We start from the raw sequence: 26,127 nt of genomic DNA on the forward strand, positions 1-26,127 counted from the left end.
TTAGGGAAAAAACTTTCTAGACAATAAAACTTCAGTGGATATCAGTGGGATTCAATGCGAAAAGCTAAGTTTCACCATGGTGATATTTAAAAGTAGATAAGTATATCATTAGCTCCCTCAAATCCCCATCACCTTACCTCACCTTCAACTTCTTGTTCTCCTCACTTTGTCTCAGACTCAAATAATATCACACAAAATAAGATAACACGTAAAATGAAAGACTAATGATTGACTGCATTTGCAAATATAGAGCAATAGAACTCAAAGGATGAAACTATTTCTTAAGAAAAATGTCAGATTATGCATTTCATTTTTAGGGCCTTTTAAAATCTTAATATCTAATTTCTTACCCTTTAAGCTCATCAGCTAAACACATGCCAAACCGTTTGGTGCCAGTTTCCATGCATCTTCTTATCATAAGCCTATATCGAGGTTCAAAGACGTGTAGTGGACAAGGGATTGTAGGAAAGGCCATGGTGCACACAAAGATGGGAACATCTTTAGTCAAACTGTAAAACAATGAAAAATTTTAACTTATTTACACTTCCTAAGCTCAACTACTCAGAACAGGTGAGAATAACTGGCAGTATATAAGGCAGATACAAAAAAAGCTAGAACTCTCTCTCTCTGTCTCTCGTTTAAATAATGAAACCTGGCTTCAGACAGTACATGTTTTTGTTGCAGTAAAGAACTGGAAATAAAATATATCTCCACAATGGACATCTGAACAAACTGGGGTGATATGAAGAAAATGGAATAGTATTGTGCCTTAAGAAATTATAAATATGGCAGACCAGAGAAATCTGAAAAGACTAATATGAAATGATGTGATGTGATGAAATAGCACCAAGACAACAAATTACAAGATGACTACCATAATGTAAAACAAAATAACTTTTAAGGACTTCTGAAATTTGATCAAAGCAGTAATCATTTACAACTTCAGAAAACTGATGATCAAGTCTGCCTCTCACTCTTGGTAAAATGGTGATGAAATATGTGTTTTTGGCTATAGCTAATGTTATTAATTTATATTGCTTGGCTGCATTTGTAGGCTGTAAGGGAAGGATTCTATGGGGGGGTGATTTTGCATGCGTTGATAGTAAGAAAAATTAAAATGTTTAAAAAGAAAAAAGCATCAGTAAAACATTTTAAAATATGCAGAATAAAACAAAGTTCACAAGGGAACATAAATGTAATGTAATGGTGTTACTACCTTGTTAATTGATAAACACTTAAAAAAACCCTATCAGTTCAGTTTCTTTTATTTTTTACATATTAAAATGTGTGTACATGCTGGTAATTGAAATAACACAGAATTTTTAAAAATACTGACAACTTCATGGTTGATTCAGTGAGCAAGGCCAAAATCTTAAGGCTTAGTGAACATTGAGGTCCTCTGTTCATCTGGGCCTTTCACCATATTCCATTTTATTTAATGGTGAAGAGGAACAATTTCCTGGCTATATAAATCATGAACTGTCGTATTAGTTTACCTGAGAAGTTTGAGGATACAACTAGGATAAGATTTCCATAATGACTTAAGTACTATTATGTAGTAGTTTACAGTAGTACTAAGAAAGAATGGAAAGGTTCTGAGATTTCAGAAGCAATAACACCTTATATTAAAAGTAAACCAAAATCAGAGTTCTTCCATACCCAATTATAACACAAACAAATCTGCTTTACCAGATTTATAACTAAGTCTCCAATTTAGAATCTCATTTTCTTTGCTACATTTAAAAATATTTTTGTGAGATTATGAGATTAACAAAAATGTATTTTCTGTCATCTCAATAAGATGTAACACATGCACAGCACTTACTTTGATAACTCCTTCATTTCATCATCATAAACTTTCTTTCTGTCGGATAATTCTTCTGGTAAATAGCGAAGTATTAATTCTTCAGTCAATGTGGTTTTTTTATAACTTCTGCTTGCCAAAAACTGAAATAAAATGTTACAGCAATAATCATATTGACATATAGCAAATTTAAAGAAATTAAATAAAATCAACACAGCAATTAATTTTGACTATAAAACTCCTGTTTCTCAGTCTTAAGGTACAAAAAAGAGCTACAGAACAAAAGCACTAAAAACTCATAGGGCAGTGCAGGACACTACAGAAAAAAAGAAATATCCAGTAGCTTACAAATATATAAAGTTGTTTCAAAATTTCTCTGTCTTTACATAGATGCATTAACTGGTATGGAAAACAGTATTTGTTATAATTTGTTTTATTTGTAAATTTTTTTTAAATTTTAAACAAATACAAAATGAGGAAAGAAAAAAAACTGCCATGTACACAGTAGATCATAAGAGAGGACTCAAAATAAAACAATAAATTTCCCTCTCCAGAAAATCTACATATAAATACAACATATTGTTTTCAAAGCTGCCCAGCTTTTCTGTTTCCTTGCTGATTTTCTTTTGTTCTCTCCTGTGTACTTTTTACTTTAATTTTTCCTATCTCTGCACCCACAACCCTATAGAAGGCTACAATTAAGCATGGATACACACACGAGTTATCTATAAACATATATACACATGTGTAAGACCATACTGTGCTTATTTCCTTCTATCATCTATTTCTCTGAAGGGGGATGGCATCTTCCTTCATAAGTCCAAGTCTTTCCATGTTTTTCTAATTCAACCAGCTGATCATTTCCTACACCACAGCAATATTCCAATCCAATCACATCCTGAGAGACTGTCTATGAAAGATTTTTCCCCCCAATTTTCTATACTTCTTCTATTCCTGTCTATATAGGTTTTATTTACATAAGAAAACTTAACTTTAAAATAATCAAAATTATTCTTTTTATACTTCAACAATGCTCTCACCTCATAACATAGTATAAGGTCTGATACCGCTGACTCTACTTCTTTCATATCTTTTTCCCCTGGTTTCTCTAAAGTTCCTGACCTTTTGTTCTTCCAACTGAATTTTATTATTTTTTCTAATACAGTAAAATATTTTTTAGTAATTTAATTGGGATGACATTGAATAAATAGATTATTAGGTAAAATTGTCATTTTAGAAATTATATTGAAAAAAAATTATACTGGCTTCACCTACCCACGAACAATAAATAGTATTTCAATTATTTAGATCCGTGTTTATTTGTATAAAAAGTGTTTTATGTTTATATAGTACTTGTGTCTGTTTTGGCAGTATACAGTCAGGTATTTTATATTAATTATTTCAAATGGTCTAAAACAATACTGAATATATTGCTGATATATAATGTAGTTTCTCTATTTTTCACTTTTGATTAAATCTATTTTAACTTTAATTTTGTCTGAGATCATGATTACTATCCCTGCTTTTTTTATGTTAATTATACTTCTGCCCTTTTTAAATTTTTATCTTTGTGTGTATCTCTCATTTTTATAATATTTCCTGAAAGCAACATATTGTTGAATTCAAATTTTTGACATGCTATCCATTTCCATTTTATGGGTAAATTCGTCCCATTCACATTCTAAGCTACAATTACTTGTTGTGTATTTTCTTCCTTACTATCCTTCTCACCCTATTTACCTAATCCCTCCTCACTTCTATGCTTTGCTTCTATCTGCTCCCTGGACCCCTCTTCCTTCACCTACCCACCTCTCCAAGAGTCCCTCCCTCATCCTCTCCCCTTGCCCTCTTATTTCTTTCTGAATTTCGAAGATTTTTACACACACACACACACACACACACACACACACACACACACACACACACGTGTGTTTCCTCTTTAACACATTCTTGATGAGAGTAAGGTTCCAGCACTATCTACTTTCCTTACTACTAGCTTCTTCTGTATCAATTTTTCCTCTTATCCCTTATTTCTCTCTCTACACATTTTTATTTTTTTAGAATTACCCCATCATGCTCAACTCATGCCTTTCTTTCAAACTACCCAAATAATGATGACAATCATAAGAGTACTGCTAATATTTTCACATATACAAGTAAACAACTTGACCTTTTGCGTCCTTTATAATCAGTCTTTACCTTATATTTCTCCTGGATGTTACATGTCAAATTTCCCCTTAAGTTCTGGGGTTTTTGTCACAAAAACCTGAAAGTCTTTGAGTTCATTAAATGTTTTTTTCTCCCATTCAGAATGATACTTAACTTTGTGGGCTAAGTTACCCTTAGTCATAACCCCAGCTCTTTTGCTTTATGGAATATAGTATTCTAATACCTATGGTCCTTCAATGTAGCTGTTGCTAGATCTTGTGTAATCCTTTTTGCAGCTCCATGATATTTAAATGGTTTTTTTGTTGTTGCTTCCAATATTTTCTCCTTAACCTGGGAGCTTTGAAACTTGGCTATGATATTCCTGTAAGTCTTCCTCCTGGGATCTCTTTCAGGTGGTGATCAGTGGATTTTTTTCTAATTCTACTTTGCCTTCCTGTTCTAGAATTTTCAGGGAAATTTCCTTGTAATTTCGTATCAAGATTCTTTATTTAATTGTAATTTTCAGGTAGTCAGACTATTCTTATATTTTTCTATTCCATCTGTTCTCCAGATTGGTTGAGATGTCCCACTTTCTATGTTTTCATTCTTTTGATTTTATATTATGATTTCTTGGTGTCTTAGAATTATCATTACCTTCCCTTTGCCCAATTCTACTTTTCAAGGAATTATTTTCTTACCTAAGTTTTTTGATTCTCTATTTCCAGTTGGTTGACTTTCTTTTCATAATTTTCTTGATTTTCTTAGATTGCTATTATTTTTTCTAGTTTTTTCCTTGCTCTCTCTTATTTGATTTATAAAGTATTTTATGAGTTCTTCCAAGAACTCTTTCGTGCTTGGGACCATTTGATGTTTCTCACTGAAAAAGGAGTGGCTTTTTTAGCTCCATTATCTTCCCCTGAATATGAACCCAGATCTTCTCTATTTCTATAGTAACAAAATGGCACATCTTGGTCCTAAGTATTGAACAAGTTCCATATGTGGGAATATGATGTGATGATATTTATTTTCAACAAAATTCTTCCATATGTCAAGTTATATATTTTCAGGGCAAGACTGAAATGCTATACTCAATGCCAAACATTTTTGTTTACTTAGACTTAGCTCAGCACACAAACTAGAGTAGCTAGGTTAAGTGAGGTTTTTTTTGGGGGGGGGCATATTTCTGGACTCAATCTTGTGTAACACTCTAGTAACTTTCCAGGAGGCCAGCCCCAGTTTCACTGTTACTCTTAAAGTCTTTGTCCACATATTTTAACTTTTTCCTAAGGAGTTTTATAAATCTCAGTAGGAAAGGCCAGATATAAAATGACAGGTCACAATACTGCATAAAAATTATTGTATTATCAAAAAAGTAGTAATATATTACTTATGTGCTTATGTATTTTATTATTTTTAAATTCTTAAAAAAATTGGTAGCTCACATATGGCATATATGATACCTTTCTATGACTCAAAAGACTTCATTTCCTATCACATCTGACAATATAAATACAAAATGCCCCACTTCTGTGAAGCTGACTTCTAGAAACCCTAGTGTCTAGTGTCATTTGTAACACTGCTATGAGCCTAGAAACAAAAGAGGCACAGACACAAATACCTGCCACAAAAATCTACATCCTTCCATAGCAGATAAGGGTACATACAACAAAACAGCACATTACAAGCAGGCTCATTCTTATAACAAAAGTGATAGTTGACAGCCAAGGGAGGATATAGAATAATTATCAACATAAAAGCACAAAACCCCAGGCCACTTGATGTAGGGACAGAGAATCCTATGTACCCCCAAATCCCCACTAACTACATTACTTTACAGTGGCAGATATGTATAATGGATAAGTGTTCAATTAAAGTGTTCAGCATACGGTTTTAGAAAGCACAGAAATGTGTATTATAGATTATTTCCAGCAAAAAATGGTTAAAATAAAAATGTTTTGGCATTGATCGCAACCTCATAGGAAATTCATTTAAGTGGAACACTACATTTTGCATAAAGAATTACTGTTAGTAACTTACATTTGCTTAGTACTTTAACTTTTCAAAGTGCTTTTATATCAAGTGTCTAATTTAATCAATGGTATGGTAAAATGGGGTATATTCCTATGATATAGAGGAAGAAACCAAATCCTGACTGGTTGTGACTTGTTCAAGATCAAACCCTAAGTTAATGAAAAAGCTGGGCCTGGGGCTCAGGCCTCCTTACTTTTTGTCTAAGTGAAGTTTATCTAATTTGAATCTATATTTTAAATCAAAAGAATAAATTACTGAGTTAGAGGTACATTTCTACGTTATTACATTTATTTCCACAAGATACAAAAAATCACTATAAATAAGGATAAGGAAGCATCTGATTTCCCAAGGAAACCTAGGTTTTAATGGTTTTGGTTCCAAACTAAATGATGTGATTACACGCTACATATATTTGAGACTTGAACCTGTTTTGTCAAGTATATGTCCTTTGTACCTTTAAATTATTTGACACTAAAAATAAATTATGTGTTCACTCAAATTATGGGTGTGCAATTAAAGAGAAAAAAGTCAGAGAGAAAAAAATAGACATGCCCATTGAAAAGTGACAAGGTCAAGAGGTGGTGAGAAACTTCACACCTTTTACCTATGTGTGGAAGAAATTATCTACCAGAGAGAAACACAGCATGCCCTATTGTATAAAGATGCTTACTTCAGAAAGCTTCTCTTTGCACAATGGACAATCTGGCGTATGGTCAAGGCAGCGCTCAAGACATTTTAGGCAGAAAGTATGTCCACATGGTGTGGTAACAGGCTCATAGAATAACCTGATAAAAGGGAGAAAACAAAATCTGTATTATTCTCAACAAAAACATGAAAATATTCAGAAAAGACTTCACAACTTAACTTCTATTCACATTAACTTTAATTACTATTTGTTTTTACATTTCTGTTGCAGCAGCAATTTCATTTTTATTTTATCTTCCTATTGAAAGGAGACTAGAGAAATATTTTCCCAAAATTTACTAATTATTATAAAATTTTATGAAGTAGTTCATAATTTGTAATCACCTACTATAGCTAGGGTTTTTAGCCTTTTTGTGTCATAGACCACCCCCACCCCAGAGGTATGGTGAAGACTATGGACCTTTTTTCAGAATAATGGTTTTAAATAAAATAAATAATAAAAGTAATATAAAAATAAAACAAAATCATACAATTACAAAAAAATACAAACAAATCTAATTGTATTGAAACATAGTTATTAAAACCCCCCCACAAATTCATGAACCCCAGATAAAGAAGCCTTGTACTACAGAATAAAATCTATTTCCTTTTAGGCACAAAATTTAACAAGATTATGTTTTATTTTTCATTTCTATAGTTCCATTATACCATACCTCATACAAAGAGAACATTCAAAGTCTGATGCATCTACAAAGATTACTGGACTCTCTCCCACTTTAGTACTTGGAATAATTTGAGGCAAGTTCTCTCCATCTAAGACAAAAAAATGACAACATTATTAATAACATTTAAGTCAAGCGCATTTGAATAACAAAATGCAACATGTATCCTTTCTTTGGAATAAAAGCAGTATGTAAATTCAACATAAATAAGTTTTATAGAATTAGAAAGATAATGGGGCAGCTAGGTGACACAGTGGAGAGAGCATTGACCCTGGAGTTAGGAGGACCTGGTTCAAATCTGGCCTCAGACACAGAACATTTCCTGGCTGTGTGACTCTCGGCAAGTCACTTAATCCCAACTGCCTCACCAAAAAAAAAAAGAATTAGAAAGATCAGATAGCAGGCTTGATAACAGGTTAAGTACATTGCTCCTCTTTTAGTTAGCAAGCACATAGAAATTATGATCATGTACACAATCACATAGATTTAAACTAGCCCTAAAAATTATTTATGAGCTATCTGCCTTAAAAATCAATCCTAGTTAACGTGACAGCTAATGGTATCTATCATTAGTAATCATTTGTTCTCTTCAGTGGTAATTAATGGCCTTAGAATATGAGCAAGTGAAATAAAGGAATTAAATCAGCTAATTTACTACTTACTAGAAGTTCTGACGTTGTTGTTGCTGTTGTGATATTTTCAGACTGACTTAGGAATTAAAATTCGAAACTAATAACTGAAAGATTTTTGTCCAATGTGGATTTCAATCCATCATGTCAATGTGTCTTTTTAATAGAGATATTTATTAACATGAGTTCGTATTGATCATCACACAGTGATATAATTTTAAATTCAATTTACCACAGCTTAAATTCTGCAAGTTTAGAAACAAAACTATACGTAATTGGGAAAAAAACCCACAAACCTCATAGTAATCACTCTTTTTAACTTAGATGAAAGTTCTACTTCCAAATACTCCCCACACTATCAGGAATTTTGATCCTCTCCAACTTTAACTGGACATAATTAGCTGGGATATACCTAACCTGATCACATTGCAAGAAACATCACAGAAATGAACTCTGCTTTCTGGACTCCTTATTTCTAAAAATTTAATTGGTTTGATGAAGAGTGATGGTATTCAAGAGTAAAGAACTTGTATCCTGGAGGCCACATGTGGCCCTCTAGGTCCTTAGGTGCAGCACTCTGACTGAATCCAGACAGAATCTGTGATGTCTGGAATCAGTCAAAAGAACACACTGAAGACCTAGAGGGCTGCATGTGGCCTTGAGGCCACAGGTTCCCCACCCCTGAAAGACATTACCATTTCAGCTATTAAAATACAGAAAGAGATTTGTTTTGCACCTTCTTCTTTAAGGGAGAGAAAACAAATCATCTGGCATATTAATAGAACATCTGATTCATGTTATGTTATGATGACAAGCACAACAAATTATTTAAAATAGATGAAAGTAAATAATTATATGTGAAAGAAAACAACACGCAAGCATTTCTTACACAAAACAACTGAAGAAAATGCCAATGCTCTGAAGGCCTTTATCACTCTTGAGTCAGTATGTAATATTTAAACAATTATGATTTCTTAGTAGTTTGTAATCTGTAGCAAAAACATGCTTATGAAGTTTTAGTAGCTTGTGAAGTGTGGGAAAACTTCACTTTGGGAAATCATTAAATTTATGCCCAGACCAAGAACCTAATAAGTACTTCTGCCCAGCTGCCACCACTGAGGAAGTTTTCATTTCTTCTTTCTCCCTTTCACAACACTGTACTATATGTATATTTTTTTAACTCAATAATGCTATGAGTTTTTCAAAGTTTTTTTTTGAGGAGGGGTAAAACTGGAAGGATTGAACCACAAAGCTGTACAAACTTTATTCAATTTGCTACAGTATAAAAACAAATATAATAGAGTATATCCTTCTTACCACCCCTTTTAAGATACACACCAGAACTTAATACTCAATGCTTTGAAGTCACATCCTCCAATGAACTGTAGGCCACTAACCTTCCTTGGAAATTTTGTTAGGGACGTTCAGATTCTGTACATCTTCCAAATCAGTGGGAAACTCTCTCTTTAAACTAGTGCTACATACACTGGAAAAGGCTGTTTTAAAAGTCTTTTTTTTATCTTCAAAATGTTGATCGAGTACATGATGTGAAACCGAAGAATCAGAGTTTTGACAGACATCAGACTCATGGGACACAGTTTTATTGAATTGGAACAAAGAATCCTGGGAATAAAAGATATAAACAATTTAAAGGGGCAATATCAGGAAAAAAAAGCTTAGTGATTTTAAAGAAACAAGAGCTTACAATCTTCTTCTGTAACCTGCTTCAACTGCTATTAGACCTTAAAATGCCAGATTTTCATGGTGAGGATTTCTTCAGAAAACCAACTGAGCTCCATTCTTCTACACAAAGAAATCTTCTCAAATTTCAAAGTATTCCCTCCGATTTCTCTTCTCCAGGCAAAATAATACAATTCAACTTTTTTCTTTCAAAGGTCATTTCTTTTAACCCTTTCTTGAGTTATTTATGAGGTATTGCACAAAGGATTCGGAACTTAGTTACAAGATTCTTGAATTAAAATTCTCCTCTGACACTTAACAACTTGGCTACCATGGGGAGGTTACTTAAATTTTCCAAACCTCAGTTTCCTCTTCTATAAAGTAGGAGTAATAACACTTGTAATAGCCACTTCACAGAGTTCTTTTGGGAACATTTTGATGTGCACAAAACCTTAAAATGTCATAAAAATGTGCACTTACTATAATTTTCATCACTCTCCTTGACATCTTCCAAATTACCTAACTTTCACAACCCAGATGTTACAAAATGCAGTACCTTAATTGGTATTACAATAAGACACAAACTAAAGCTAAGCAGAGCTCAAGGATTATTTGTAGATTTTTCATGTTGTACTTAATCTCTTAATTATTTTGCTAAATATTTTTAGAATACTACAGCAGTATTAAATCAAGACTATACCAAAAAACGTAGGGACTTCCTACCTTAGAACATCCTGCACTAGAATCATCTCGTAGTTCAGACTGGGTATTTTTGTTACTCGTAAATTTAGGTTTCAATCTGGTGTAAGGTGTTCGACTTCGAAAGGAAGATGTTAAATTTTCATGTACATTTTCCAAAGCTGGGAAAAACACTTCACACATTATCTAAATAATTACAAAGAAAAGAAAATATTTGGGGCCACCATATTTTCAGAGACAACATACCTCAGGAAGCTTATAGATTATGAAGTCTAAAAGATGTTTTGTCTAAATAACTCCTAAAAGAACTGCCATATATTGTGCAGATGAAAAACAAAACAAAAACAAATAAAAATCTAAGGTTAAAAATATCTTCCCCAAAATAGAGCTGATTTTCTCACAGAGAATATTTGCAATTAAATTCTAATCTCCTCAACTTTAAGTAGTTACAGTACCTGGTCGTCTGATGTTTAAGCATCTGCTACTGGATTCATATGACAAAAGTTTCTTAGAGTATTTTTATGAATAAGAAACAATTATCTCTCTCTGAAGTACCAGGCTGTTATGGGAAAAAATTCTAACAAAAAGTTGACCTATATTACGCTTATAAGTGAAAATCTGAATAATTGCTAAAAAAAAAGAAATTCAGGTAAATTCATTTAAACTGCATTAATATACTGCAACACTAAGACACTTTGAGGTATCCATCATTTCCTTGGTGTGTTTTCTCCACTAATGCAGACTACCACCCCATCACACCTCCCCATTCTATGCATTATCAACACTTGATCTTGTCCATGTTTTCCCATAAATCCTCCATAAAAGATCTACCCAATGTGTTAAAGGCTCTTCTCTTGTTCTTTTGGTAAACTGAGATTATTTATTTATTGTTTCTCATTCTCATTATTGGAAACATCTCATAAATAAATATTCTCAATAACATATTTATGCCCTTTATGCTCAAATCTTATTTCCACTAACATCACACTGATGATGGCATGGAAGCAAGCTTGAGTTTTTGAAGGCTATGCCAGTGAAACACAAGCTCTGGCAGTCTATACCAAACTGGAGAGGCTTTGAGAAAGCTCCAACAACAGACTATTGTTGTTGGTCCTAGAACCAGTCTAGTTAAACGCAAAAAGACTCAGCATCAGAAAGGTGGCCCCTGAGTGATTTTTTTTTTTTAGAACAAATATATGATACAATGAAAAATTTATTGAGATTGAATTTTTGTCCCCAACTATAAAAACTGTAGTTACTTCAGTTATTCACGCCAGGGGAAAATGATCTAGACATCCATGCCTATTGCATCACATTAAGTCTCTATTTCCCCTACTATATTATCATTATTTCACACAGAATTAAGTCACGTGTATCTACTACCATAAGGCACTATTGGCCATAGAGGGGGAAAAGGGTATCCAACTCAGATACAAGAATAGTAAAATTCTTAAATTAATAGAATGTAGAGAAAGTGCTTCTTAATAGCTAAGTTTAAGAAAAAATGTAGAACTTATAAATGCATCCCAATGGCAAAGAACTGGAAATTGAGGGGATGCTCATCAACTGGAGAATGGCTGAACAACTTGTGGTATATGATTGTGATGGAATACCACTGTACTAAAAGAAATGATAAGCAGGATGGTTTGGGAAAAACCTGGGAAGACTTTCTGAGCTGATGAAAAGTGAAGTGAGTAGAACCAAGAGAACACTGTACACAGTAACAACAATAGTGTAACAATGATCAAATTCTGAAAAGACTTAGCTACTCTGATCAATACAGTGATCCAAAATAATTCCAAAGGACCCACGATGAAAAAGGTTATCCGTCTTCAGAGAAAGAATTGATGAACTCAGTGCAGATTGAAGCATCCCCTTTTCACTTTATGCTGCTTGCTTTTTGTTTGACAACATGGCTAACTTTTGCATGACTTCACATGTATAATTAATATATTGCTTGCCTGTTCAATGGGTGGGGGAGACAGTAAGGAGGGGAGAATTTGGAACTCAAAATTTAAAAAATCAGCATCAAAAAATGCAATTGGAAAATATGTCACAAATTTATTCACAAAATAAATAAAACAATAAAACCTTAAAAAAAGAAAAAGAAAAAATGCAGCCCAATTTTAAGAAAAAAAACAAACACATTCAAATAATCACTCTACCTTTTGGGCTTCTTTCTTTATTATTCCTCGTGCAGGATTTAAGGCAACACAATAGAGAAACTCCTTCAATGCCTCCTCATTTCTTCCCAATCCAGAAAGAGCCTGAGCTTTCACATAATGTCCCTATTTGTAGCAAACAAAAAGATAAATACTTAAAATGCAATATGCATGTAATTCATCCTACTTTAAGAATAATAAGCTTGAAGAATAATCACTGAAACTAATTTGTTAAGCAAATTTTAAAATAAATGAGCCATGTGTGAATGACTTCTACTATATTCCTTTGACAAAGTCAATGCCAAGTTATTAAAGTCTAAATTTCTCCAAACTATCTACTTACTAGATTATGAAGGAACTTCTAGTATTTTATAGCTGGAAGAGACAAACTACATATAGGAGGCTTGACTGTTCTAAGGCCAACCTGATAGCTCAGTTTTTGCTAAGAGGAATACACATATATTTTATATATTTTTAAATTAATTTACATGTTTTACCAGTGTCTGCTTGAAAAGAAGCAGGACTTCTTTTCATTTATCACAAATTTACCTCATTTGAGTTTCAAATTGTTGTACTTTTCACCAAACAAATTAGACTTAATTCCTTACAGAGAGTATGCCATCTTTTTTTCCTCAGTGGAATATTCTGGTTTAAGTGATTAGTAACTTGTTATATGTTCACATAGATTTTTCCAAAATCAAAATTAAAATCACTCTATAGTTCTTTTTTTCCCCCCACATTCTTCACATTGTCTCAATTCAAGGTTTTCATATAAAAAAAATGACTGTGCTCTGGGCATATAAGCTATTAATAAGGGATTACACATGTTAGCAATAGTTCCCCAGTTTCAGCCCTATATTTTTTAAAGTCTCTGCTATATGTCATACATGTCATTTTCTCTTGTGATTTATTTTGTCAATTTAGCTTAGAACAAGTAGACTTTAACTAATTTGCTTATTCTAATTTTAAATCAAAGGCAACCATTTTCATTAAAAACACACACAACACACAGAACATAAATTGGAGATAATCACTGAACAAATACACTAGCACCAGAAAGACTATAAAAAGCCTTTTGAAAGAGGTGGAATTTTAACTGAGACTAGATAGAAGCCAGGAGAGTCAGGAGGCAAAAATGAAGAGGGAGAGAATTTCAGGCATTGGAGACTCAGTGAAAAGGAACCAAGTCAGGAGGTGGAGTGTTGTATGTAAAGAACAGCAAGGAGGGCAGCATCACTGGATTATGGAAGATTATGGAAGATTACTAAAATGTAAGAAGAATGAAAAAGTAAGAGGGCCAGATTATAAGGGGTTCATCTCTGCCTCCTGGCCTCCCTCAAGTCTCAACTAAAATCCCACCTTCTGTAGGAAACTTTTCCCACCCCCTTTTACTTCTGATGCCTTCCTTCTTTTAATTATTTCGTATTTACCTTGTATAGCTTATTTGTAACATATTATTTTGCTTGTTTTTTTCCTCATTAAATTGAGAGCTCCTAGAAGGCAGGAACTATCTTTGCCTTTTTTTAAAAAATATATATATTCCCAACACATAGCACAGGGCCTGGCACTTAATAAATGTTTACTGACTGACTCTGAAAGCTAAAAGAAGATTTCCTATTGCGTGCTGGAAGTGGTAGGGGCCTGCTGGAGTTTATTGAGGAGGTAAAGGGTAACATGGTCAGACACATGCTTTAAGAAAGATCATTTTGGCAGCTGAGTAGAAGACAGGGTGAAATGGAGAGAAACTTGCGGCAGAGAGACCAAGCAACAGGCTATCATAGCAGTCCAAAGTAAGGAGAGAAGGGAATGTATAGGAGGAAAATTACAAATGTAAAACTGACAAGATTTGACAACAGACTGGAAATAAGGGATGAGAGAAGTTGAGGATGACAGTTAGGTTATCAGCCTCGGGGACTAAGGATGGTGATACTCTCTCCACAGCAATAGGGAAGTCATGAAGAATCCATAGTTCTGTTGGGCTTCAACTTTTTGGAACAAGATGCCCTACCACCAGTTATTCCTTGGTTCCCCCTGCTCCTATTCTAGCTTCTTTTTGTGAGCTGTCCCTCCCCATTAGATTGTAAGATACTTGAGGGCAAGGATTGTCTTTGTCTTATCTGCATTCCCAGTGTTTAGCACTGGCAGATAAGAGGTGCAAAACAAATATATATATTTGTATAAAAATGATCATTGAATATGAGGAGACTTGAGATCACCAAGCAAAAATAATATAGAGGGCAAAAAGAAGAGAAAAGGACACAGGACATAACCATGTGGGACACTCATGTTTAATGGACTTGACTGAGATAAAGATCCAGCACAGGAGACTGAAAAGAAATGGTCACACAAGCAGGAGGAGAACCAGGAAAGAGCAGTGTCATGAAAACTTAAGACAGAAGAGAATATCAAGGAAAAGAAGATGATCAACAGTGTTAAATGCTGTAACAAGGTCGGAAAGATAAAGATGAATAAAAGGCCGATGACAGATTTAGTAGTTAAGATTTGATCGTAGGTAACTGGAGACAGTAGTTTCATTTGAATTATGAGGTCAGAAATCAGACTGTAGAGAGCTAAGAAAAGGGTAAAAGGAAAGGAAGAGGAGGCACTGACTGTAGGCAGCTTTGTGAAGAAGTTTAGCTATGAAGAGTAGCAAGATATAGGATGATATCTAGTAGGGATGGATGGATCAAGTGAGTATTTTAATGGATGGGAAAGACACGAGTATGTTTCTATGCAGCAGGGAAGCAGTCAGACAGGGAGAGATTAGAGATTAATGAGTGGGGATGATAGTGGAAACAATCTACTGGAAAAGATAAGCTAGAATGGGATCACTTGTTCAAGCAAGAGATTTTGCTTGGCAGAGAAATGGGCCACCACTTCATGTGATACAAGAGTGAAGGAGGAAATAGTGGGAGAAGATATTTGGATAATGTGAGATGGAGAAGAGGGAACTCTCAGTGAATGGCTTCATGTGACATTTAAAAGAGCAGTGGACTGTGAATGAAGAGATTTGAGTTCTAATGGTTCCAAAATCAATTAGTTGGTTATCTCCCTTATTCTCTCTGGGCCTTAGTTTGTGTTTGTGTGTGTGTGTGTGTGTGTGGTGTTTAAACTGTAAAATGAAGGAGATGAACTAAACTATTTCTAAGAAATTCCATGGCTGAATGGGGAATGGCTGAATAAGCTGTGGTATGAGTGTGCTAGAATACAATTGTTCTACAAGAAAAGATAAGCAGGATGGTTCCAGAAAAACCTGGGAAGATTTATGTGAACTGATACAAAGTGAAGTGAGCAGAACCAGAAGACTGTACACAGACACATCAATATTTTAAGGAAGATCAACTGTGAAAGACTTAGCTACTCTGATCAATACAATGATCCAAAAACATTAAGAAGGACTCATGAAGAAAACTCCTATTCACCTCCAGCAACTGAACTGATAAAGTCTAGGTGCAGACTGGAGTATAATTTTTGTTTTTACTTTCTTTATTCTTCTTGTTGTTACTTTGCAACATGGCTAATACAGAAATATACTTTGCACCATTTAACATGTATAACTTATATCATATTGCTTTCCTTCTCAATGGATTGAAGGGCTGGAGGGAAGGAGAGAATCCAGAACTCAAATTTCGTATTAAATGAATGTTGCAAATCATAAATTTTTAAAAAAGAAATTTCAATAATTGATAATTCAGGAAGGGTAGTAGTTTCTTTTTTTCTTAGAATTGAACTTTTTTTTTCCTTTCAGGATAGTTTGCAATTGCCATATCTGAGAAAGACCAGATAGATGGAAATTACATAGATAGTTGCACTGGAGCTGACACATCTTTTTTTTTTTTTTAATTTAGCATTTTATTTTTTCCCAATTATCTGTAAAAAAAATTTTAACATTCTTTTAAAAAAAATTTTGGGTTCCAAATTCTCTCCCTCTCTCCCCCTTCCACTTTCATTGAGAAGGCAAGCAATGACGTTGGTTTTATATATGTAGTCTTGCAAAACACATTTCCGCGCAAGTCATTCCGTAAAGAAAACACAGACCAAAAAAAAAAGAGAGAGAGAGAGAAAAGAAAAGAAAAAGAAAAAATGAAGAAAGTAAAGAAAAAGTATCTTTGATCTGCATTCAGGCTCCACCAGTTCTTTCTCTGGAAATGGATAGCACCTTTCATCATAAGTCCTTCAGAACTGTCTTGGATGACTATGTTGTTGAAAATAGCTAAGTTATTCACAGTAGATCATCCCAAAATATTGCTGTTATGTACAATGTTCTCCTGGTTCTGCTTATTTCACTTTGCATCAGTTCATGTAAGTATTTCCAGGTTTTTCTGAGAACATCCTGCTCATCATTTCTTGTAACATGATAGTATTCCATCATAATCATACACAACTTGTTCAGCAATTCCCCAATTGATGGACATCTCTATTTCCAATTCTTTGCCACCACAAAAAGAGTTGTTATAAACATCTGTGCACAAATAAGTCATTTTCTCTCTTTTAAAAAAATCTTTTTTGAGATACAGACCTAGTTAGTGGTATTGGTTGGTCAAAGGTATGCACATTTTTGTAGTCCTTTGGGTATAGTTCCAAATTGGAGCTGGAATATCTAATCAAATTTAAGCTCCTTAAGGGTAAAATGTGTTTATTTTTGTTTTTATGCCCTCAACACCTAGTAGGCACTTAACAGAGAACTGTTTTTTCAATTGAACACATGCAAAAAAGTCCAAAGAGTCTTCAAGAAAAAAAAAGAAATTGCTACAGTAACTCTAAATGACATTTTTCCATGTGAAAAAGGTTACTTCTAGAAATAAGGCCCAAACAGAACTAGGACCAATGTACAGTAGTACAAGAAGGAAGACTTTAGTTTCAGTTAAGAAAAACTTTCTGGGAACTTCCACTTCTGGGAGCCAAGATGGCAGAGCAAAAAGGTAGTTGCTCTCACTGTCTCCTATCAACCTCTGAAAACCCAGAAAATATCACCCCAGAAAAAAAAAAAAAAGAAGAAGAAAGACAAGGAACAGCAGTGCAGCAGCCCAGAAAATGGGTCTCCCAGTGCCTTAGCAAAAATAAGGGAAACAGCACCACAAAGGGCCCCAGGCAGATAAATACCCTGCAGCATTCATCTGGAAGGAGCTGAAGAAAGCAACCTAGAGTCTTCCTAAAGTCCCAGACTTGCTGATTCCAATCCAACACCAGGTAAGTTGCCAGAACCCTACAGCCTCCAACTGTCAACCAGCAGGAGATCCTGAAGCCCAGGTGGTAGAGCAGGCAAACACCAACATCTGAACCTCCAAGTGCCTCAGTGAGGGCAGAGGAAATGGTGGAAACCAGCTCAGAAAACTACCAGGTGCCTCAGCACTATACCTCAAAGGAATCTCCCAGTGCTTTAGTAGAAAACAAAGGAGGCAGCAATGTAAGGGACCCCAGGCAGATAAACACCCTGCAGCACCCATCTAAAAGGAGCAGAAGAAAGCTAAAGGAAAGGAAAAGCAGGTAACCTAGAATTGCCTGAAAGTTCCAGCCTTGCTGATTTCAACCCAACACAAGGTAAGCTGCCAGAAACCTACAGCCTCCAAATGCCAACATAAGAGGCCCCAGCACACAAAGCCAGGGACCAAGACCTAGGCTCCCAACACAAGAAGCTTGGGTCAGTGCCTTCTGTTCCCCAGCAGGAGAGCTCAATCTCTTTAAAGGCTGGGGGATAATGAAATCATGAGTAAAAAGAAATATACCATAGATGCATATTATGAGAAGAGTGAAGATCAAGACAGAAATTCTGAAAAGGACAACATTGTCAACAAACCCACATCTGCAACATCAAAAGAGAATATGAACTGGTCTGAAGCCCAAAAAGCCTTCTTAGAAGAGCTCAAGAAGGATTTTAAAAGTCTAATGAGAGAGATAGAAGAGTCCTTAAAAAATACAACTGGCCAACTGGAAAAAAATACACTGAAGAAAACAAATCCCTTAAAAACACAATTGGCCAACTGGAGAAGGAAGTACAAAAACTAACAGAAGAAAACAATCTGTTAAAAACTAGAATTGGACAAATGGAAACTAATGACTCTATGAGAGAGCAAGAATCAGTCAAACAGAAACAAAAAAATGAAAAAATAGATGAAAACATAAAATACCTCATCGGTAAAACAACTGACCTGGAAAATCGATCCAGGTGAGACAATTTAAAAATTATTGGACTACAAGAAAAACTTTCTGACAATTAAAACTGTTCTAAGTAGGATGGAGTACTTTGAGAAAAAAACGGAATTCTCCATCATCAGAAGTCTTCCTGGAGAGATCATCTGTTGGGATTATAGGAATTAGAGGTAGAAAGAACCTCAGAGATGTAGTTCAATGCCTTCATTCTACAAATACAGAAACATCTTCAAAGTTCAGATGTGGATGTTCGTAGATGATACCTGTTCTAATTCTATGATAGCAGCAAATTCCACAACTTTTCTAGAATGACTCCACCATGGTAGAAGATACAACACCTCCTTTCTTTGCCCACTCCATCCTAGTGACTTCCTAGGAGCCATAGCTGTTCCTCTTCTTCACTAGCTATGAATCATAAGTTGAACCCCAGAGGAGGCAAGTCATTATGACAGAACATCACGTATTATCAAGTTCCCCCAAACTAAAGATCCACAAGCTGGCTTAATTATTTAACAGCTAAATCTAAAATCTAAATCTCTAATTACATGCTTATAGATAGGTTCACATTCTCTTCTGAATGTGGCTTCTTCAACTTCATTAAGCCACAAAGTAAAAGTATGGAGGATAATTTTTGCTTTTAGACACACTCTATCATTCCTAAGCTTACATTTTTCCTTCAAGACTAAAATAAGAAACAATATAATTTAGAAACAGAAGTACAGTTAAAGGATGGTGAGAAGGCCATGAGACATACTGGAACAAGCACTGTACTTAGAAGACAGCTGAATTCAAATTCTAGCTCCACGCTACTGGGCCTCTTTGATCCTAAAATAAAGAGGCTTGATCAATTGGAGAATGGCTGAATAAATTATGGCAGATGAATGTAATGGAATATTATTGTATCATAAGAAATGATGAAAGGGACAGTTTCAGAGGAACCTGGAAAGACTTGTATGAACTAATGCAGAGTGAGTGAGCAGGAGAACAATTTACATGATACATGATCAACAAAATGACCAACTAAGATTTCAGAACACCAAAGATGAAGAAGGTTACCCATCTCCTTACAGAGAGGTGTTGAATTCCATATGTAGAATGAGACATAAGTTTTTGGATGTGGCCAATGCTACAATTTGTTTCATCTGACTTTGCACATTTGTTATAAGGGTTTTGCTTTTGTTTTCACTTTTTTTTTTTGTCCAGGGGTAAAAGTAAAGGGCATAGGAAGGAAAGAAAATAACTGCTTGTTAATTTTTTTAAAAATAAAATTAATTTAAAAAACAAAATAAAGGAGCTGGATTAACTAGATGATCTCTAAGGTATCTTTCAACTTTCTATGATTCCAAAGGTATGTGGTTTCTTATAATACAATCACTTAATGGGCTTCATTCATTTGAAAAGAATTGCTATATTTCAATTTATATGTTTCCCTTATTCTACATGATTGATAAACACTGATTCCCAAGAATAGAAAATAAAACAGGACAAAAAATTCTTTAGTTAACACATGATTAACAAGATCAGATTTAGATTTAGATCAGTAAGAAATATCAATCTAGTTCAATCTCATTTTACAGGCAAGGAAAGGGAGGCCCAGAAAAGTTAAGTGATTTACCTCCTGTGACCATTACAATGATACTCTTTGAAGCATGATTTGAATGTAGGATTTATGACTCCACAGCAAGGGTTCTTTTTACAACACCGCTTGGTATTTCTTGGATGACAGGAAGATAATGAATTTTTTAGTTTAAGAATTCAAAATACAGATGGATATTGGAGAGGCTTTAAATGACAAGTTTAGAAAGTTTCTACATATTTCCATCTTTGGCTTCCTGAAATCCATTAAATCTAATTTAAGTTACCATTGTTGGACTATTGTTATTTACTAATATTCCTTTTTCTGCCAGTGTGGGGAAAATACTAATCTCCTTACTTACAAGATCTGGGGCCAAAGTCAAACATTCTCATTAACACTATTTCTCTAGCATAAATTCTCTGTTTTTCTTAATCATTTTTTCCTTTATTTAAACCTGTCTACAATACAAGTGTACTGTCTCTAAATGTCACACTTCAATATTATTTACATTTACACTTTAAGTTATAAAACCAGTTATACTGCTTAAACGTGGAATTCCTAGTATACTTCTTCACTTACCACTCCACAAAATGCTTACTTAACTTTGTTTAGAGATTATAGTTGACTAATATTTATTCAGTTATCCATATGTCATTTAGCATCTGTCCAAATTAGTGATATATTAGGTAAAGTTTCTAGGAAGGCCAAGACTATGTCTTTTAACCTGATTAGTAAAAGCACAATAATTCATAAAGATACTTGTGTAATTATGTAGAAACTGCTATTGTCCATATGTACTTAATGTCAATTATCTCTCTTTTTTTAAAAGGTTTCCTAGACAAAAGTACTATTCCTCTTGCAGATAAATTATTTTCCATTCAAAATCAAGAAATAATACCTTTGGCCATAGGGGTTTACTTCTGCAAACTATGTCTGCATCATGAAGGGCTTGAGTATACTTCTTCATGACTGTGCATAATTCTGCTCGTTGTACTGTTAACAAACTGTCACCAGGAGCTGGAATAAACAAAGGGAAAAAAAACTAATTAAAAGTACTGATTCTAATGTAAACTACCTGAAAATCTTCAAATACCTAGAAAATAAACATTAAAATGAAAGCAAAAATAATTCTTCCTACATACCTTCAATAAATTGTATGTATTTCCTTAGTGAGCACTAGGGTAGTGTGATTAATAGGCTTTTATATAAACTCTTTCAGATATCCATAAATACTTAAAATGTCAGAAAGCATATGCATATACACACACAAAAATATCCAAAACTTCAGTTCGGTAGCCAAAGTGAATTATCATTACAAATACCTTAGCTAAAATAATCTAAACTATTAATTGATGAATTATGTAGCTTAAAGTCAACAGCTACAAAGGACAAAGAAAATAACTCACAAGAGATTGTCAATAATTATACCCGAGATATTCATAATGTTGATGACTTAATTTGTTTCCCTATGTGTAATAAACCTGATTTTCTTGTGTGAACACAGAAAACAAACCATATACTTTCTTCTTATATGCAAAAGGGAAGAAAACTTCCTTTCCTCTACTTACCCTTCAAATGGGTGGGGGTATGGGGTATTACTAAGAATTGCTCATCTACTACCACAGACATGCTTTCACACTGGCAAGAATGGCAGTAATAGGAAAGCCTTTTTCTGTTCACTGATAGCACTCAAAAAATTGGTTAGGCAAATGAGTACAGGAAAGTAGCAAATCCAGGACAGACGAGGGCATTATGCGGGCTCTGTTTAATAACTCTACTTTTGTCTCACTATAATATATGTCAACTTTTAAAATTGTAATGAGGGCTATGCTTCTGGGAACATAACTAAGCATAGCACCAAAGAATGAAAACTTGGAAAGGAAAAGACACAGAAAAAGAGAGAAAACAAATTTCCTTAATTTTTTTGATGAAATTCACAATATAATGATAATGGTGCGTATTTTTTTGTAATACAGGTCTACTAATGGGAATGGTATTCTGACTTTTAGGATAAGAGGTTGGGCACAAATAGTCCATCTGAACATTTGGGATGGAGGTTTTTGCACATCTCACATTTCCTTTGTGATACTACAATTCTGCTTTGCTCACAGAGCAGAATACCTTCTTGGATGCAGGCATGCTATGCTAAGCAGTCCTGTGCAAGCATCTCCCACATCTCACAACTATTACTAAAGGTTTACACAGATAGGTATTGTCAAATGTTGATGTCATATGATTTTAATTAAGCAAATTAATCACCTGGAAGACATTTATAGGGTTTTATTAGAGTCTTTGCTTGATATTTGCTTTTTGGGATGTCATTATGTTACAAATTAATCATTTTACATTGAAAGTTAAGTAGAAGCTCCTTAACTACAAAATTAAATGAATTTTGAAATATAGGAATTTCTTTCAAACTTGCGTCAAGGTCTGAAAACACTGGTAGCACTGTAGTTTGAGCTCAGAAAATACATCACTACAAATCTGTGTGGGAATGGCAATCTGTTTTCTATGTTTTAGCTTTTGACAGCACGGAAAGTGTATTAAAAAACTTGACAATGCTTGTGATTCAAACATTAGTCGTCATGTTAATTTACTTTAAAGAATATAAATTTCACACATAAGCACTGTTTTCCCTTCTAATTTTAGGTTGAATTCATTAAGAAATATTCTCAAGTCTGCAAGCAAAAGCTAATTTCCAAAACCATTCAGCATATGATGTTTGATAATAGTGGTTGAGGGAAGTTCTTCTCATTCAGAAGAATTTCAATTTGGCATTAAGCTTTAAAAAATCATAATTAAATAAAAATATAATAAAAAATAATTTTTTTTTCTTGTCTTAACATGATTGGTATGTACTGGTGATAAAAAAAATAAATAAAATAAGTAACAATGATACATATGACACTTGAAACACTGGAGTTAAAACTGCATCATTGTAATTTGTAGTACACCAAACCGTAGTGGGAAGTAATCAGAGCGCCACATGTGGTCTTACAGCTATTCAACTCTGCCACTGTAGATGAAAGCAGATAGAGACAACAGTAAAGGAATGAATACACTTGTGTTCTAATAAAATTGTATTTATTGACATTGAAATGTTAATTTAATTTTCACATCACAAAACATCATTTTTCTATTTATTTTTTTCAACCATTAAAAAAAGTTTAAAAACCAATCTTTCCTCAAAGGCCATACAAAAACAGGAAGTGGGCCAGATTTTATTAGGGCCAGTTTGCCAACCTTGGATTTTCATGGAGAAAGGGAAGGGTATTCATGCTCAATATTAATGAATTCAATTACATGCAAATCCAAATTATATATACACACATATACAGATGTGTATATATGTATATGTTTATAGAATACAGAATGTATATTCTATATATATTTGGTAGATATATGTGTGTATGTATATATACACACATATACATATTATATATATATATACATGTATGTATACGTGTATATATATACATATATTCTCCAAAGTAATAGCTCTATTTTTAAAATCTGATGAACCATTTTAGAGAATAGCAGCTTATGTTAAAATTGTATCTTGTTATTGTCTTATTGTCACCGTGACCATTCCAATAGTAGTGTCATAAGTAAATATGTAAGTAGCCAGTGTAAGATAATAACAAATAGGAAATAGGAATTAAGAATGTAAGAAGGAAACAAAGAAGCCACTTGCCAAAACTGCCTCATCAATTCATTAAGGCCACATTCAGAGACTAAATTCTACATTAAGAGAAGCCAGGCAGACCCCAACAAAGGGCCCTCAGCCAGCAAGATGCAGATGAGTACCAGACACCCAATAAAGCCAGAATAACTTTATGTTAATGAAGCAACCCTCAAATTGTCTTGCTAATTTTCAGATGACATTGATGTGTTAACGAAGCAACCCTCAGAGGGCGTGGATTAAGACTTAATCCACCTTCCTCTTACTAGAATCCCATAAAAATAAGACCCCAAAATCTTGCCCCTTGAGCATTACTCCTACTGCTATGGGTCCCTGCTTCCAAAGTGTTCCCAACTCTGATCCACAGTAATGTCAGTGACTTTATTTGTCCTTCTCCTTCCCCCATCTGTTGTTTCCTATGCTTTCTGCCTCCCTCTCCCACCCTATCCTCTATGCCCTCTGCCTTTGGACTCTCTGCACCTTATTCAGTGTGACTGATGAACTCTGCTTGCTGCCACCCAGGTTAGGCCCAATCTGTCAACAGTCACACCTACTGGGGGTGGGGCATGCTGGTGGGGTGACACATGGCACTATGAAATGACAGGTAGAAAGCAAGACTTAACAAATGAATCCTATGTCCCTCCAGGTGGTGACTTCCCTTCATGGTTGGACTTGATAGAACACAGCTGCAGAAAAACATCCAGTAATTCATAGGAGACAGTATCCAGGAAGAAGGACAATAATAACATGGCTTTAAATATCTATCAGTGTGCTGTTAACAACAGCAACAATAAAGTGCTGCACATTCAATACACCAGCAAATTTGGAAAACTCAACAGACCACTGCATTGAAAAAGAATCCATTTGCATCCCAATCCTAAAGAAGGGCATTGCTAAAGAATGTTCAAATAACAATTGCACTCATTTCACATGCCAGCAAAGTTACACTTAAGATTCTGCAATCTAGGCTTCAGTAATATGTGAACTGAGAATTTCTAGGAGAACAAGCTGGTTTTCAAAGAGGCAGTGGAACTAGTGACCAAATTACTATGGAGAAAGCAAGCAAGGGAGTTTCAGGAAAAAAAAATCTACTTTTGCTTCATTAACTACAATAAGCCTTTGATTGTGTAGAACACAACAAAATGTGGCAAGTCCTCAAAGAGGTGGGTATACTAGATCATTTTACTTGTCTCCTGAGGAACCTGTCTGTGGGTCAAGAAACAACAGTTAGAACCAAACATGGAGCAACTGATTGTTTTAAGGTTGTAAAAGGAGTATGAGAAGGCTGTATACTCTCACTTTATTTAATTTAAATGAAGAGTACATCATGTGATATTCCTGGTTAGATGAATCAAATCCAGAATTAAGGTTGCTGAGAGAAATATTAACAACATAAGACATATAGACAATGTCACTCTGATGGAAGAAAGTGAAGAGAAATTAAGAAGCCTCTTGGTGAGAATGAAAGGGGAGAGCATAAGAGCCATCTTGAAGCTTAATATAAAAACCAAAACCAAAACCAAACAAAAAACTATGATCTTGGCAACTGGTCCCCATTACTTTCTGGCAAATAGAGGAAGAACAAATGGAAGCAGTGTCAGATTTTATATTCTTGAGCTCAATGATCACTGCAGATGGTGACTGTAGCCATGAAATTAAAAGATGCTTGCTCCTTGAAAGAAAAGCTATGACAAACCTTGACAGAATACTAAAAAGCAGACATCACATTGCCAACGAAAGTCCATATAATCAAAGGTATGGTTTTTCAATAGTAATGTATGTCTGTGAGAGTTAGACTATAAGGAAAGCTGAGTTCTACAGAATCAACATTTTAGAATGGTGGTCCTGGAGAAGACTTTTGAGAATTCTTTGGACAAGGAAATCAAATCAGTCAATACTGCAAAAAAATATTTCAGACTATTCATTGGAAGGACAAATAATGAAGCTGAAACTTAATGGCCACACAATGAGAAGATGGGACTTACTGTAAAAGACCCTGATGTTGGGAAAGATTGAAGGCAAAAGGAGAAAAGGATGGCAGAGGATGAGATGGACAGTGCATGAGCTTGGACAGACTTTGGGAGACAGCTGAGGAAAGAAGAGCCTGGCATGCTATGGTCCAAGGGGTCACAGAGTCAGACACAAATGAACTACTGAATGACAAAAAATGTAGAGAACAAGGATCACAATAAACAAAAT

The 26,127-nt window shown here is 34.4% G+C and overlaps 1 protein-coding gene across 2 annotated transcripts in view; it reads right to left on the bottom strand.

The window, feature by feature from the left end:
* Window positions 1-26,127, bottom strand: part of LONRF2 (LON peptidase N-terminal domain and ring finger 2) — an 89,399-nt gene that overhangs the window by 20,061 nt on the left and 43,211 nt on the right. Inside the window, exons 2-9 of one of the 2 annotated variants that reach the window (XM_020992856.2) lie at window positions 21,145-21,263; window positions 12,524-12,646; window positions 10,383-10,544; window positions 9,377-9,602; window positions 7,342-7,441; window positions 6,654-6,768; window positions 1,826-1,947; window positions 351-509 (exon numbers count right to left, since the gene is read on the bottom strand). In XM_020992856.2, coding sequence (XP_020848515.1) covers window positions 351-509; window positions 1,826-1,947; window positions 6,654-6,768; window positions 7,342-7,441; window positions 9,377-9,602; window positions 10,383-10,544; window positions 12,524-12,646; window positions 21,145-21,263 — 1,126 coding nt within the window. The remainder of the gene's footprint in view (window positions 1-350; window positions 510-1,825; window positions 1,948-6,653; window positions 6,769-7,341; window positions 7,442-9,376; window positions 9,603-10,382; window positions 10,545-12,523; window positions 12,647-21,144; window positions 21,264-26,127) is intronic. The other variant, XM_078146380.1, reaches the window with a different exon arrangement.

This window comes from Phascolarctos cinereus, unplaced genomic scaffold, assembly GCF_003287225.1.
Source record: "Phascolarctos cinereus isolate Bilbo 61053 unplaced genomic scaffold, phaCin_HiC Scaffold_726;HRSCAF=1367, whole genome shotgun sequence".
NCBI lineage: Eukaryota > Metazoa > Chordata > Mammalia > Diprotodontia > Phascolarctidae > Phascolarctos > Phascolarctos cinereus.